Genomic DNA, 13947 nt, shown 5'->3' on the forward strand with positions numbered 1-13947 from the left:
GGAGGCTTTAAATACCACTAATTGCAGTATCAATAATTGAGCCGTTTCTGGTTCACCATATCTCACATATAAAACGAGATAGTACAAGTGCAAATCATCCGACTCAACATCCCTCAAGTCCTGACACTAGTCAAAGTATAGTTTTCTGTGAAGAGTGTGGCAACTAAAAGATAAGAATAATTTAAAGTCCCATATAGGATTAAACACGTATACTGTACAGCACAATATGACCATATATAGTACATATGCAACGCAGCCAAGACCAAGATCAGATCATATATGACACACAGTTTTCAAGACTGATGATAAATGTTGAGGATGGGGTTTGATGAAGGCGCCTCTTGGAGAGCTGAAATTACACCATAATGTACAGACATGGGCAACCGCAGGTGATTATCAAAGCAACTATCAGGCACATCGAGAAACGCATAAGCAGTGAAACTATTTCAGATGTTTCAAATATCTCAAACGGCAATACAAATACTGTAACTCTGACCTGAAATAGCTACGGCCATGCTGAACTGAATTAGACGGAGACAGAGCGATAACACAGAAATAAATGGCGGCGGTGGTAACGGCACAAAGGTGACTACGAGGATGAGGAGGACGATAAATAATGACGACGAAGATGCACAGGTGAGGTGGGAGGCAGGAGGGCTCTTTGGCGTCCAGCCTGCAGGAAACATAGTGTTCTTACCAGCGTGGAGACCGCAGAGGTGTACAGAGGGGTGTGTCCAGCCGACATCAGCACCGGCTGTAAAAAGCAACAGAGAGTGGCAGGCAGGGATAACTCAACAGAGGGACAGGCAGCAAGGAGCACAGCACCAGGAAGAACTCAGTGTCCTGGCACCACATAGTGTGGAGTGGAAACACACAGAGCTTAAAGCAGGGAACATTATCATATAAATGTCCCAAGCCTTGATGTAAAATGATCTATTTCCACATCTTAAAAGGCCTGGCCCATGCCTGAATCCCAGCACAGCGCCTGATAGCTTTAAGCCCTGATATTACTTGTATATTTGAGACGGTGCATAAACCAGATAAAAAAGGGATGGCAAATTAATTACACAAGATAACATTTCTCCAAACAAAAACAACAAAAACAGTGTTGGGACACATGCCAAAAAACATTTTCTGTGCTCTTTTATGTCCTTTAGAAACAGGGTGTAGGTATGCAACAGAGTGGGAGGACAGAGAAACCATGGTTGGAGGAGAGCAGTGAGAAGTGTGGACATTGTAATTAGACAGAGCTTCACCATTCCTGCACAATGTTGTCACACTGGCAAGTTCCCAAAGCACAGAGGGAAAAAAGGATTAGCGTGAGAAGATGGAAAGAGTGAGGAACAACTGCAACAGACAGAGGGGGGTTGGAGAAAGTTTGACAGTGAGCACAGCAGACATTGTCATTCCCGGGCGTAGAAAGGTCAGTGCTCTGCTCGGCGTCAGCAGAGAGGGCGCGGGCTGCTATTTGCAGATTTGGGGACCGGGAGCCACTAATCAAAAGGTGCCGGAGCAGAGAGAGCCGGGGAACCACTGACAGTGATTGAACAAGAACACCATGGTGGCTCCTCTTAACGAGATGAGAGGGCAGAAAATAGTGGTTGACATACAGTATCTAACTCTAAAAAAGACCAATAATATATGTTGATGATGCTGTCTACCGGTTTATCTGTAATCATGTTAATATATACTATTCTCTATATACAATAATTTGGTAATGTTACAATGCTTTATAAACTAAACATATTTAGTTACGTTTTATTGATAAATAAGATTTAATAGTTGAAGAAACACATGGAATGCAGTGATCAGCCAGATGGAGCTGTCCGTGGTTCTGAAACAATCCTGCAGTTCTCATTTTCACCAAAAGATGGCACAATTTCGCAAGTTCATAGTCATGTAATAAAAACGTGTTGGGGTATTTTGAATCCTCAAAAAAGTTGAGCCAGCAAAGTAGGGCAGCACTCCAAAAATAAGGGTGAATTCAGACAACGGCATTGAAACATGTAGTCTTGGGCTCCCTCGGGACCAAGTTCAGGGAAACCTACAGTACACAGCCTAATGTTTACTGATGATGCTGTACAGACGTTAGCGCGGAGCCTCCGGGGGGAACCTCATTGCCTTATTTATACCTGACAGCAACCGACCCACATCCACACTGCTCTCTTTAACAGGACTCTTTTTCCTTAGCAACACTGCTGAATCTGGCATTTGCCCTAGTGAAGATATTGTAGTATATCTTCATGTGTTTGATATACATATGTCTCTATTTGAGTCATTTTGACTCCATAAAACCAACACAATATTTTGACACTCCTAACATTACAGGTACATTTATCAAACTTATGTATACTCTATTGGGCATCATAATATGTAGAGCAAGAAAGTATAACAACTAAAATGTAGCTTTCCAATATCCAATTGGTCATGAAATAATTGACATAACCCAACTAGTTACTTTGACAATTACGTACATGAAAGCTAATTCTAAAGCAACCTCAGAATAGTCTAAGAGTAATTAGCCCTGAGGACAGCCAGTCCCCCTGCCTCTCCTAGCGGCCCTGGCCGAGGTATGATGAGGTATGATGAGGTATGATTAAGTGTGACAGAGGGTGTGTGTGGGAGCATGTCTGTGTCATGTATGTTAATTCTCCACAAATGATACCCTGACTCATATGTGTCATATGGCACAAGATATTAAACAGACAGGGCATCCCAGCGAGCCGTCTCTCCGATCACCACGGCAACACCACATGCCCCTTTAAATCACCACCTCTCTCCCTCGTCTCTTTGAGAAGTATAAATCATCATTAGCGAGTATGCGCTAAGTACAGTCTATCATGGCGGAGTCGCTATTGTCTTAACATCTGTGTTTTGACCATAACTCACGAGAGCCTGACGCTCGGAGCTTTTGCCGGGAGGGAAAAAGAGCACTGTCAGTTCCGCTGTCTGGCGCAGCACTGAGTCAAGAATCCCAGCGTAATGGGATCTCTCTTCGCCTGGGAAGTCGCAGAGCGAGAGGACTACAACATCAACAAATAAGAGAGGTGCGAGCCGACTGACAGACAGAGGGATGAGCCATCAGTGTTGACAGAGACAATGTCTAAGACTCCTCAGTGTTGACAAAGACAATGTCTAAGACTCCTCAGTGTTGACAAAGACAATGTCTAAGACTCCTCAGTGTTGACAAAGACAATATCTAAGACTCCTCAGTGTTGACAAAGACAATATCTAAGACTCCTCAGTGTTGACAAAGACAATATCTAAGACTCCTCAGTGTTGACAAAGACATGTCTAAGACTCCTCAGTGTTGACAGATGGCAGAGGAGAGAGAACATTTCAGAGCGAGAATGGAGGGGGCAGGGAAGAGAAGGAGGAGGAGGTAAATTGGAATGAATGTGTGTGTGTGTGTGTGTGTGTGTGTGCATGTGTGTGTGCGTGTATGTGTGTGTGAAATTGTTGGTGTGTGTGTGTGTGTGTATGTGCCTGTGTGTGTGTGTCAGTTTTGTTGGTGTGTGTGTGTGTGTGTGTGTGTGTGTGTGTGTGTGTGTGTCTGTCAAATTGTGTGTGTGTGTGTGTGTGTGTGTGTGTGTGTGTGTGAGAGTAGTTGTAAAAGGAAGACATAAATAGACACAGAGTGAGAAAGAGGACATCAGAGAGAGACAAGAGACAAAGGGAGGCACAGGGAGAGACAGAGAAAGAAAACACAGAGAGAGAGAGAGAGAGAGAGAGAGAGAAAGGGTGTGTGTGTGTTTGGGAGGGGGGTGTTGGGGGAATCACACAGAGTGACCTTGAAGCGATGTAAATGTTCCTGAAGCCACACAGAGCAGAGGAGAAGCACTGATACACTGATGCTACTCTACACACACTCATTCATCTTACTTTACTAGTGCTGCCGAGCGCTGCCATATGTGGCTAATGGTGGCCACATCTAATAAAATGATGTGTGTTATGCGTGTGTGTGTGTGTGTGTGTGTGTGTGTGTGTGCGTGTGAGTGTTCGTGTGAGTGTTCGTGTTGTGCAATAAACAGAAATAAAGAAAAAAACAACAACAACCAAAAACAAATTTCCCTGCAGCACGGTAGAGCAGAAGAGGTGGCAGAGTGTGTGAATGCAGGAGACTGGGAAGAGAGATGGGGACAGAGGATGGATGCTGACGGGCTCAGTGGAAGGAGGAGGAGGATGATGATGATGAAGTGGTGAAGATGAGTGGAATGTACAATGACATGGAAATCTGATGCATGGAGGAGCCTGTGCTGGACCATCCGCTCCCAACGTGAATAATTCAGGGTGGAGTAAACAGCTTGCTAAGTGTTTTAAGCAGGGAGACTGACAGCCCAGCCCATGGGCTTTCTCCTGGAATGCCTGCAAAAAGGCACGCTTCTGTGTGTGTGGTTGAGGATGAGCGAGCCTATTACTGTTTGAGTGTGTGTGTGTGTGTGTGTGTGTGTCAATTTGTCATTACATTTTGTTGTATAATACCAAATGTGACTATGTTTGTGCACTGAAGGAAGGCATTCTAATTGTGTATGCATACTTTTGTGTGTGATTGTGGATGAGCCTATTACTGTTTGTGTGTGTGTGTGTGTGTGTGTGTGTGTGTGTGTGTGTGTGTGTGTGTGTGTGTGTGTGTGTGTGCGCGCGTGTGTGTATGTGCGCGTGTCTCATGGGACATGTCCACAAACTGACTGTCAGTGGTCTAAGACTGGCAGGGCTATCAAAAGGAACATCTAAACTGCTGGCAAAATTCTGCTCCATATCAGCAGTGATAGGCAGTCTTGCTGTATGGCGTAGACGATGTTTTATGTACCCTGGAATGTCAAAGCTGTATAATCTCTGGAAATATTTGAATCCTTTGTGTAAAGACATTTGATTGGTGGATTCAAATAAACAATTCAAATGTGTGTCAGTTTGTCATTGCATTCTGGTGTATGGTACCAAATGTGACCATGTTTGTGCACTAAAGGACAGCATTGTCACTGTGTAATTAATGAGATCCCTGAAAGAGCTAGAAGGAGAAAGGGTGTTGTGCCAGAGAGAGCTGTTCCTGTGTGTGTGCATGTCCATAAACATATCTTGATTTAAGAAGAGTTATGTGCTAGTATGTGCCTTTCCTATGTATATTTGTGTGTGTGTGGGGGGTGTTGCACTGAATTTTGCATTTTGGTGTATAGTACCAAATGTCACCATGTTTCTGCACTGAAGGACTGCATTCTCTCTGTGTTTGCACACTTGTGTGTGTGCTTGGGGATGAGCCTATTACTGTTTGTATGTGTGTGTGTGTGTGTGTGTGTGTGTGTGTGTGTGTGTGTGTGTGTTCTTGCCCTTACCTTGATGGGAGATATTGTGTGTGTGTGTGTGTGTGTGTGTGTATGTTGTTGCCCTTACCTTGATGGGGAGTGTGTGTGTGTGTGTGTGTGTGTGTGTGTGTGTGTGTGTTCTTGCCCTTACCTTGATGGGAGATGTATATATAAGTATAAGTATAATATAGTATAATAGTATAGTATAAGTATTATAATATAAGTAAGTACTCTTTTGATCCCGTGAGGGAAATTTGGTCTTTGCATTTATCCCAATCCATGAATTAGTGAAACACACTCAGCACACAGTGAGGTGAAGCACACACTAATCCCGGCGCAGTGAGCTGCCTGCAACAACGGGCTTCGGGGAGCAGTGAGTGGGTGCCTTGCTCAAGGGCACTTCAACCCGCCCCTACTGGTGGGGGTTCGAACCGGCAACCCCCGTTACAAGTCAGCATGCTAACCAGTTGGCCAAGTGTGTGTGCCCTGTGTGTGTGTGTGTGTGTGTGTGTGTGTGTGTGTGTGTGTGTGTGTGTGTGTGTGTGTGTGTGTGTGTGTGTGTGTGTGTGTGTGTGTGTGTGTGTGTGTGTGTGTGTGTGTGTGTGTGTGTGTGTGTGTGTGTGTGTGTGTGTGTGTGTGTGTGTGTGTGTGTGTGTGTGTGTGTGTGTGTGTGTGTGTGTGTGTGTGTGTGTGTGTGTGTGTGTGTGTGTGTGTGTGTGTGTGTGTGTGTGTGTGTGTGTGTGTGTGTGTGTGTGTGTGTGTGTGTGTGTTCTTGCCCTTACCTTGATGGGGTGTGTGTGTGTGTGTGTGTGTGTGTGTGTTGTGCCCTTACCTTGATGGGAGATATGTGTGTGTGTGTGTGTGTGTGTGTGTGTGTGTGTGTGTGTGTTGGCCCTTACCTTGATGGGAGATATGTGTGTGTGTGTGTGTGTGTGTGTGTGTGTGTGTGTGTTCTTGCCCTTACCTTGATGGGAGTGTGTGTGTGTGTGTGTGTGTGTGTGTGTGTGTTATTGCCCTTACCTTGATGGGAGTGTGTGTGTGTGTGTGTGTGTGTGTGTTCTTGCCCTTACCTTGATGGGAGATATGTGTGTGTGAGAAGCATAGCCGTGCATGGCGTCCATGGTGGCCAGGTTCTTGTCGCTCATGTGCAGCATCTCGGCACTCTTGCTGTGAGCCAGGTGGGCAGGACTATGCTCCAAGGGGGGGGTCTCCTCATCCTGATATCTGTATTTCTGCAAAGAGAGAGAGGGAGAGAGTGAGAGAGAGAGGGAGAGAGAGAGAGATGGGGAGGAAGATGGAGAGAAAGGGAGAAAATGAGAGGGAGAAAGAGAGAGAGAGAAACGAGAGACAATTGTAAATAAGAACTCTGGTTATTCAGTATCTCTACAAGCAACCTAAGGAAATGGAACATTCATAGCCTGCTAATCAAACTAGCACAAGCCAGAGATTAGAGGAACCAATATCACTCCATTCCTCTCCACCTCTGCTGTCTTATTCCATCAAGTCCATAACCAGAGTTTGTTTTTTTCAGTTGAGGCCAAGTTGCTTAACTTTAGCATAGCATCTGACTGATGAATATCTAAGGCTCAGTGAGAAATACTAGGTGGAAATATCTCTGCAAAGCCGTCAATGTTGTCTTTGGGGATACATATCCACATTCCAATCAAAGACTTACACACTAAATCTGTGAAAACAAACACACACTACTTTTCCTAAAAACATTTAGCTTGGGTATGTGCATAATGTATCAGGGAGTTGCAGGTGTCTTCCAATAATCCCCATAAAATGATTCAACTGAAAAGAAGCTTTTTGCTATAAGCGTTCATCAATATGAAAAATACATAAATTCTAACACAATCACATTCAGGGTGTCAACCAGAAATGTTACAGAGACTCAAGGTGTCAAGTAGAAATGCTGCCTTGTCAACATGACTCTGTTATCAGAGCGAGCAGAACATCAATGGTTGAGACATAGAGGACAGAGGTAAGAGCATTTTTACAGAACAGAATTAAAAGAGAACTATCTGCACCATGTTCCATGCAGCACTTTCACGCCAGAGGAACACAGAGCAGATTGGTGAGTTTGGCACCGAGAACAACACAGCGTTCTGTTCCCAGGTCAGTGCAATCCAGCATGAACAGCACAGACCGAGCACAAGCACACCATGAAGACTGTACCACAATCAGCTCAGAAAGGGAGCATCGGAGAACTCAACACTACAATGGACTGCAGAGGAGCGTGGAGGTGAGGTTGGGGGAGGGGGGCAGTCAGCATTGCTGTTGTATCACATTACCCTGAGCCAGCAACCCCACATGAGTGAGAAGGAGGGAGAGAGAAAAATGAGAGGGGGTCAAGAGAGAGCAGGAAAGATGGGGGGAGGACAACAGAAAAAAGAGAGAGAAAGAGAGAGGGAGGGAGGGAGAGAAGGAGAAAAAGGAGGAAAGGAGACAATAAGAAAACAACAACGGGCAGCGCACAGAGGACAGTAATTTAAGGAGATGACAGAGCAAAGACAGGAACAAAGAGAAAGACAAGAAAAAAGAAAAAAAAAGAGGAAGGTGGCCATGGTATGAAGAGAAAGAGAGATCGGGACACAGATAGAAAATGTGGAGAAGTGAGGATGCTTTACGGCTACGCATCACACAAAGCCATTTTTACTTTTTATGCTACAGGCCCTGACATCCAATCAGAGGCCTCTCTTCAAATCCAAGCCAAAGGACAAACAGACAGCATTACCAGCAACACAATGCCCCGTCAAAGCCACTGTCAGTGCTTATCTTCCAGTCCGCTGTGACACTCATCTTATTATTACTACCCAGATAGATCCCAGCTAGACTACCCAGCTAGATTTAGCCCCCAAAACATGACTGATGTCAGTCTGTATCAAATGCACAGACTCTACCTCCAAAGGTTAATGTAACCAAATCCCCACGTCCCTGGACTGATCCCACAACAGACGCTCGGGCAGCAGCTGCTGACCACTAGCCTAGCCAGAGAGAGAGAGAGAGAGAGAAAGAGATAGAGTGAAAAAGAGAAAGAGATAGAGGCTAAAGAGCAGGCTACAGAAGAGTGGGCTTGCTGTCCAATTACTCTAATTCAACTTTAGAATGGGATTTAGAGAAGGGAAAACATCTAAACCCAGGAAGATCAGAAGTGTGTCAAGCTGGCTAGAGTTGGACTGAGTGGGACTTTAATGTGTTCTTGGTATTAATGGTGCCTTCCTGGCTTTATCTAAGCTCCTACGTTACCCAGAATGCACAGCACTGACCTGCCTTCATTCGTCCAGATAGCCTTTATGTGTGGACCACATCTAAAAGGTCTTGCTGTTGGCTGGGATTTGTAGACCTGACCCATTGCTGACATTTGTGTGTGAGTGATTGTGTGTGTGTGTGTGTGTGTGTGTGTGTGTGTGTGTGTGTGTGTGTGTGTGCGTTTATGTGTGTGTGTGTATTGATGTCCATACAACATGTTTGCATTGTAACAGTAGGAAATTAACTGTATTAAATTCAGGCATGTTAGAAGACTATTAGAGAAGGATAATCATAATAAAATTGCCTATATGTGTGTGTACGAGAGAGAGAGAGCAAGAGAGGGGGATGTAGAGTGTGTGTGTGCTTGTGTGTGTATATAGCATGTGTGTGTGTGCCTGCTTGTGCGTTCAGCATATATCAAAGCAAGTCCAGAGCCTGCGCTGCCTCCGCTGTGCTGTGGGTGTGCCGTTGGAGCTGCGGGCGGGTGGGTCTGAGGGCAGCGCGCGGAGCCCCGTGGAGTCTCTCCCACGGCTCGCTCGTTAGCGTCCTCCAAAAGTAGGTTACAGTGGGCAGAGTGCAGAGGCTCAGGGGTGGGCCTAACACACTGATGAGCATTATTATGCTGCCCCGAGAGATTAAAGCGCTAACACGCTGACGGCCTAAACACCACCACTCTACTGTACGGGGGAGCCCACTGTACACAGGAAAACTCTCCGCTCTGATGACTCTTTAAGACTCTTGGATGCAGCCATGTTTCCCTCATACCTGAACTTGTATGTGTATAAATGACCAGTGCAAGAAACAGCTTCTAGTTAAATGTTTGCAAATCTCCTGACAATCACTATGGTAGCACTTGGCACGCTCACTGAAACGTATGAGACATGCATTAGTGCATGTGTAACTAAAGAGCTGAGTCCCATCAATGTCTGGAGTAATGGTAATTACACATGGCTGAGTGAGGACCCGCCCAACACCACTGGCACTTGGAGGACACAGTTATTGATTGGTCGATTGCAGCGCTGCCTGCTGAGTGACAGAGTCCTGGGTTCCTCTGTGAGTAGCACTGTCGACCTTCTGGGGCCTTCTGCTCCTTGATGTTCCGGTAAAGACCTCACACCAGAGGCCCCGGTAGTGAGGGGTTAGGATTGATCCCGGCCTTTGGGTTGACGTGCCATCGATCGACCCTCCCTCATGTCCTTAATAATTACTGAAGCTCCTAGTTAGTCACCATTTCATATCAGGCCTCCGAGATCTGATTACGTGAAGATGACCTCTCTGCAGGGCCACCACAGCAGTGCCATGACATCATACAGTCCACTTCCATTATGAAGATGGCTCAAATTACGACCACTGGCCGGTGAGGTGGAGATATGGACCCTGCTTCCATATCTGAGGATCAAACGTATAGCATTTCAGTGTGCTGCACCAAACAGTACATGATCTGCACTTAAGGTTGTTTTTAAGTGTAACAATTTATGTCAGATGAGAGTATTATCCTTGAGTGGGCTGTTCTGCATTAGTTTGTTAGTCATTAGGAAGGGAGTTCTCTAAAGAGCTTGGTTAAATCCACCTCATATCCCTTAGCAGGGTACATGACACCATATTTAACAAGCATTCCTGAATCATACCATATGGCAACGCACACAGCGCTGAATCAGAGCTAAATATTTTAGCGAAGTTGTGATCCATATGGAATAAAATCTTAAAGAGACAGTATGCAAAAAAATTTACAGCTTTTAAATCATGTTTTTATTACCAACTAGAACTGGTATCATGTTCAAATTGATTTTCATGTTATATGATCATGTGAAGGACAGATGAGCCCATCTACCGTTCCAACTAGCCACCTAGGCTAAATGCTATGCATTATACAGTTCTGTTGTCCAGGTCAGACCACCCCGCGAAAAACACACAAAATAAAACATTTTCACAGCACCACAAAAATAGTGTTACAGACATGACTTAGCATGGTAGCATACCTCTCTAATCTCTGTTAACTGTACAGTTGTTGGTGTCTGTTAGTTTTGCTTTCCTTTTTAGTAGTTGCTAGTTTCTGATTAAAAGTCCTGCCTGCTCCTTTAAATCACTCACTTTCATTTATGACTTCCCCAGTATGCTTGGAAAAAAGTCTTTCCATGGAGTGACCAATATGTTTTGTCTTCTAATACACTGTGAATGCATCACCAATTATCATTTATATCAAATTCCTAAAACAATGGGTCTCATACAGGGATATACTAAGAGCCATATTCATGGTGTACATGGATCACTGCACTCTCATATCACTAGTCACTAATCTTTATGAATCTGGTGCAGATAAACATCCCACAGCAGCATTGTGTTTTCATTGCAATTATACACACAACTGCCTTTGTAAGGCCACATACGCATCACCACACTGCAACCCCCTTGCAGGCAGACTGCAGTCATAAAGCAACACATGGGGACCCGTAGGCATCCTACACACAGTCAGCCAATGAGAATACACAGGCATACAGCAACCATAAAGCCGCCAATCCCCCATAATGCACCAGCAATCCCACAGCAAGCCTCATATCACATCTCATAACTTCCTTTATGTGGAGGGGAACAAAGAGAGATCATGGGTCGATAAATGGCGTGACTTAAAAAAAAAATGGGCCCAGGACCTAGCAGCACAGTGCCTGAGGCTTAACTCAAGGGCTGTTAGTGTTATCTTACCTTTCTCGAGTGTCTTAACAACATCCACAAACACACAAACACTGATGTAGCCATTGATCACAGGTACCTTGACGTGCACCATCCACAAACACTCCACCCGCCCTGATCCAGGTTCGGCCCACCACCCCCACCCCCACCCCCACCCACATCTCCCCTCATTCTTCCTTTTGTCTATCCACATCTCTCTCTCCCTCTCTCTCTCTCTCTCTCTCTCTCTCTGTCTCTGTCTCTCTCTCCCCCAATCTCTCCCATTTCTTTTCTTTCTTTTCTTGTCCACACACAGCCTTCCTCAACAACCCTCACTCTGTCCTTCACTCACATAAGCCAGAAAACACACATCCTCATCAGTTTCACTCTAATCCTCTTTCGGACTTCCCAAGGCACGGTGGAGGCCAGTAGCAACAGTGTGCTGCCATAGCATCAGAGGCCATTCATTCACACAGCAACCTCTGCTGCCATAGCTATGCCATTGTTTCCCCCCAGAAATCCGGATTCCGGAATCTAAAAAAACTGCAGTGATTCTACCATCTGTGGAGCACACACACAGAGGAGGCAAAGCCGGAGAGACCGGCAGACAGAGAGACAGGAGACGGGCCGCCCGCCACAGCTCACCCAACACCAGCCTATCCATTATTCATACCGCTCTATTCACAGCATACCTGGCTCAGATACCTCAGAAATGGAGAGGAGGAGAGGGGGAGGAAAGGAGGGAGAAGAAAGAGAAACAAAAACTTCCATGCAATCCAGAGGATGTCAGCCAGAGCGCATTTGTTGGTGTCTGGTGCGATACAGATGAAATATTTGTCTGGCCGAGGTAGCAGCGCTCTCCACCAGACGTGAACAATGTGTGAGTGGGGTAAAACAGCAAAACCGTAAAAAAAGTGAATCTACTGTATGTCAGGGCAACTGCAATGGTGGGGACAACATCACTTCTGTCTATCCACAGAGCGTCCACACCACGTCACTTGCACCACAGTGCCACAACATACTTTTTATAAAATATGAAGGCCCAGGCACTAACAGATGGTACAGATCACTCAGGTTTACAAGACAGGCAAGGCTGTCAACTGAAGCCCTCAACCTCAAGGACAGGTCTCTGTAGACACTGCCGGCCATCTGCAGGCTTTCATACTATGTGCTGCCATCGTTAACTAACTCCCATTAACCATAGTGGGATGTACCACTACAGCACATTAATCTTGGTTTATGGTAAGGTTTATGAATATTACTTTTGTTATTGATATGTTGTTTGTGAAGCATAAATACAAATGGCTCATTATTTCCCCCCCTGAGATCTGTTTCTACATTATGTGTTTGATATAGTTCCACTTCTTCAGTTCAACTGTTACCCACAGCTTATCTTTTCCAGAATGAAAAGTTCAGTGACCTAAATTATTTATGTGTGTGTGTTAATTAAAATTTCAGAATCCAAAAGGCCTATTCTTTACTCGATATGGTCTTGGTTAGAGTATCTTAATTAAATCATTAGGGAGTAGGACTCTTAATATGCTTGCACATGTCTGCATGTGAGTAGGCTACCTATATATGATCATGTAGTTTTGCCTTATCTGTTACTCTCACTGTTATCTTCATGTGTTCTACAGGAACACCACTGATATCTAGGCCCTATTACTTTGAGTTCAATATTGGATCTGTCAGATATGTTTACTGACTGCTATCATTTATGCATGCTGCTCTTCATGGTCATTAGCTTCCCTTAGGCTAGTATAGGGGGGAAATCTCTGGTGAAATCTCTTGGTGTAAATAAAGCTATATTAGTTAATAACACGTCATATCACTTTCTCCTTTCAAGAACCTCGTGTTCATACAACAATTAACATGAGCCAGTCAGGAGACTTACTGTATGTACAGTGAGTCTCGACCTCGACTACCATTTATTACTGTCCAGTAACGACAGGAGGCCATGCACCAGAACAATACGTCCCCACTATAACGGCGAGAAAACACTGCGGCAACAACTAAGGTTTGAAATGACCGGAAGACTCGTCCGAGTTGAGCTGTCATAGTATTAACATTGCCGGCGAGTACAGTAGGCTATCATAACTAAGGCATTGTAAATCCTGCGTGCGTTCGCTTATACACACAGGAGAGATTCGGTGAGGGTAAGAGAGAGGTTCATTCATCATTTTTAAAGCAGTCTCCTACACACTCCATTTTTTCTCGCGACTCCGCGTGCTGTGATTTCACAGTGTGAATTACAAATGATCTCCATTAACACGTTGTCACATGCAAAAACGGGAATGAGGCAGAAATGTTACTCCCGCTCCGAGCTTACCTTGCACCCAAACATGAGGGAGAGGGTTCGGTTGCTACAAATAACCTTACACTGGCACATCACCGGCGAAAAGCACTTCAAATTCCTCAGAGGCGGAGACATCATGTCGACACCCATAGACCCCACAGACTACAATCTGTCCCCAGCGTCCCGCTGGATGCTGGAGACTGACTAGGATAGGCGTGGAGGTGATGTGAAAGGCAGGTTGATATGAAAGGCAATTACCGTCCCTGTACTAACAAACACTCAAACACCGACGCGCAGGGACTCCCATCCTAGCTAGCACTAGGCACATTAACATAGTTAGTTAAGTGTTATGCCAACAATAAGAACGAAGTGCTCTTCTGAACTCCACTGTTCTGAACTATATGGTTCTATGATCATATTTCTCGTAACTTC

The 13947-nt window shown here is 45.0% G+C and overlaps 1 protein-coding gene across 1 annotated transcript in view; it reads right to left on the reverse strand.

The window, feature by feature from the left end:
* Positions 1-13704, reverse strand: part of LOC125287524 (disks large homolog 4) — a 57540-nt gene extending 43836 nt beyond the window's left edge. Inside the window, 3 exon segments of the mRNA XM_048233410.1 lie at positions 698-754; positions 6371-6532; positions 13549-13704. Coding sequence (XP_048089367.1) covers positions 698-754; positions 6371-6532; positions 13549-13665 — 336 coding nt within the window. The 5' untranslated portion in view covers positions 13666-13704.
* Between the last annotated feature and the right edge of the window lie 243 nt (positions 13705-13947).

The sequence above is a fragment of the Alosa alosa genome, chromosome 2 (assembly GCF_017589495.1).
Source record: "Alosa alosa isolate M-15738 ecotype Scorff River chromosome 2, AALO_Geno_1.1, whole genome shotgun sequence".
NCBI lineage: Eukaryota > Metazoa > Chordata > Actinopteri > Clupeiformes > Clupeidae > Alosa > Alosa alosa.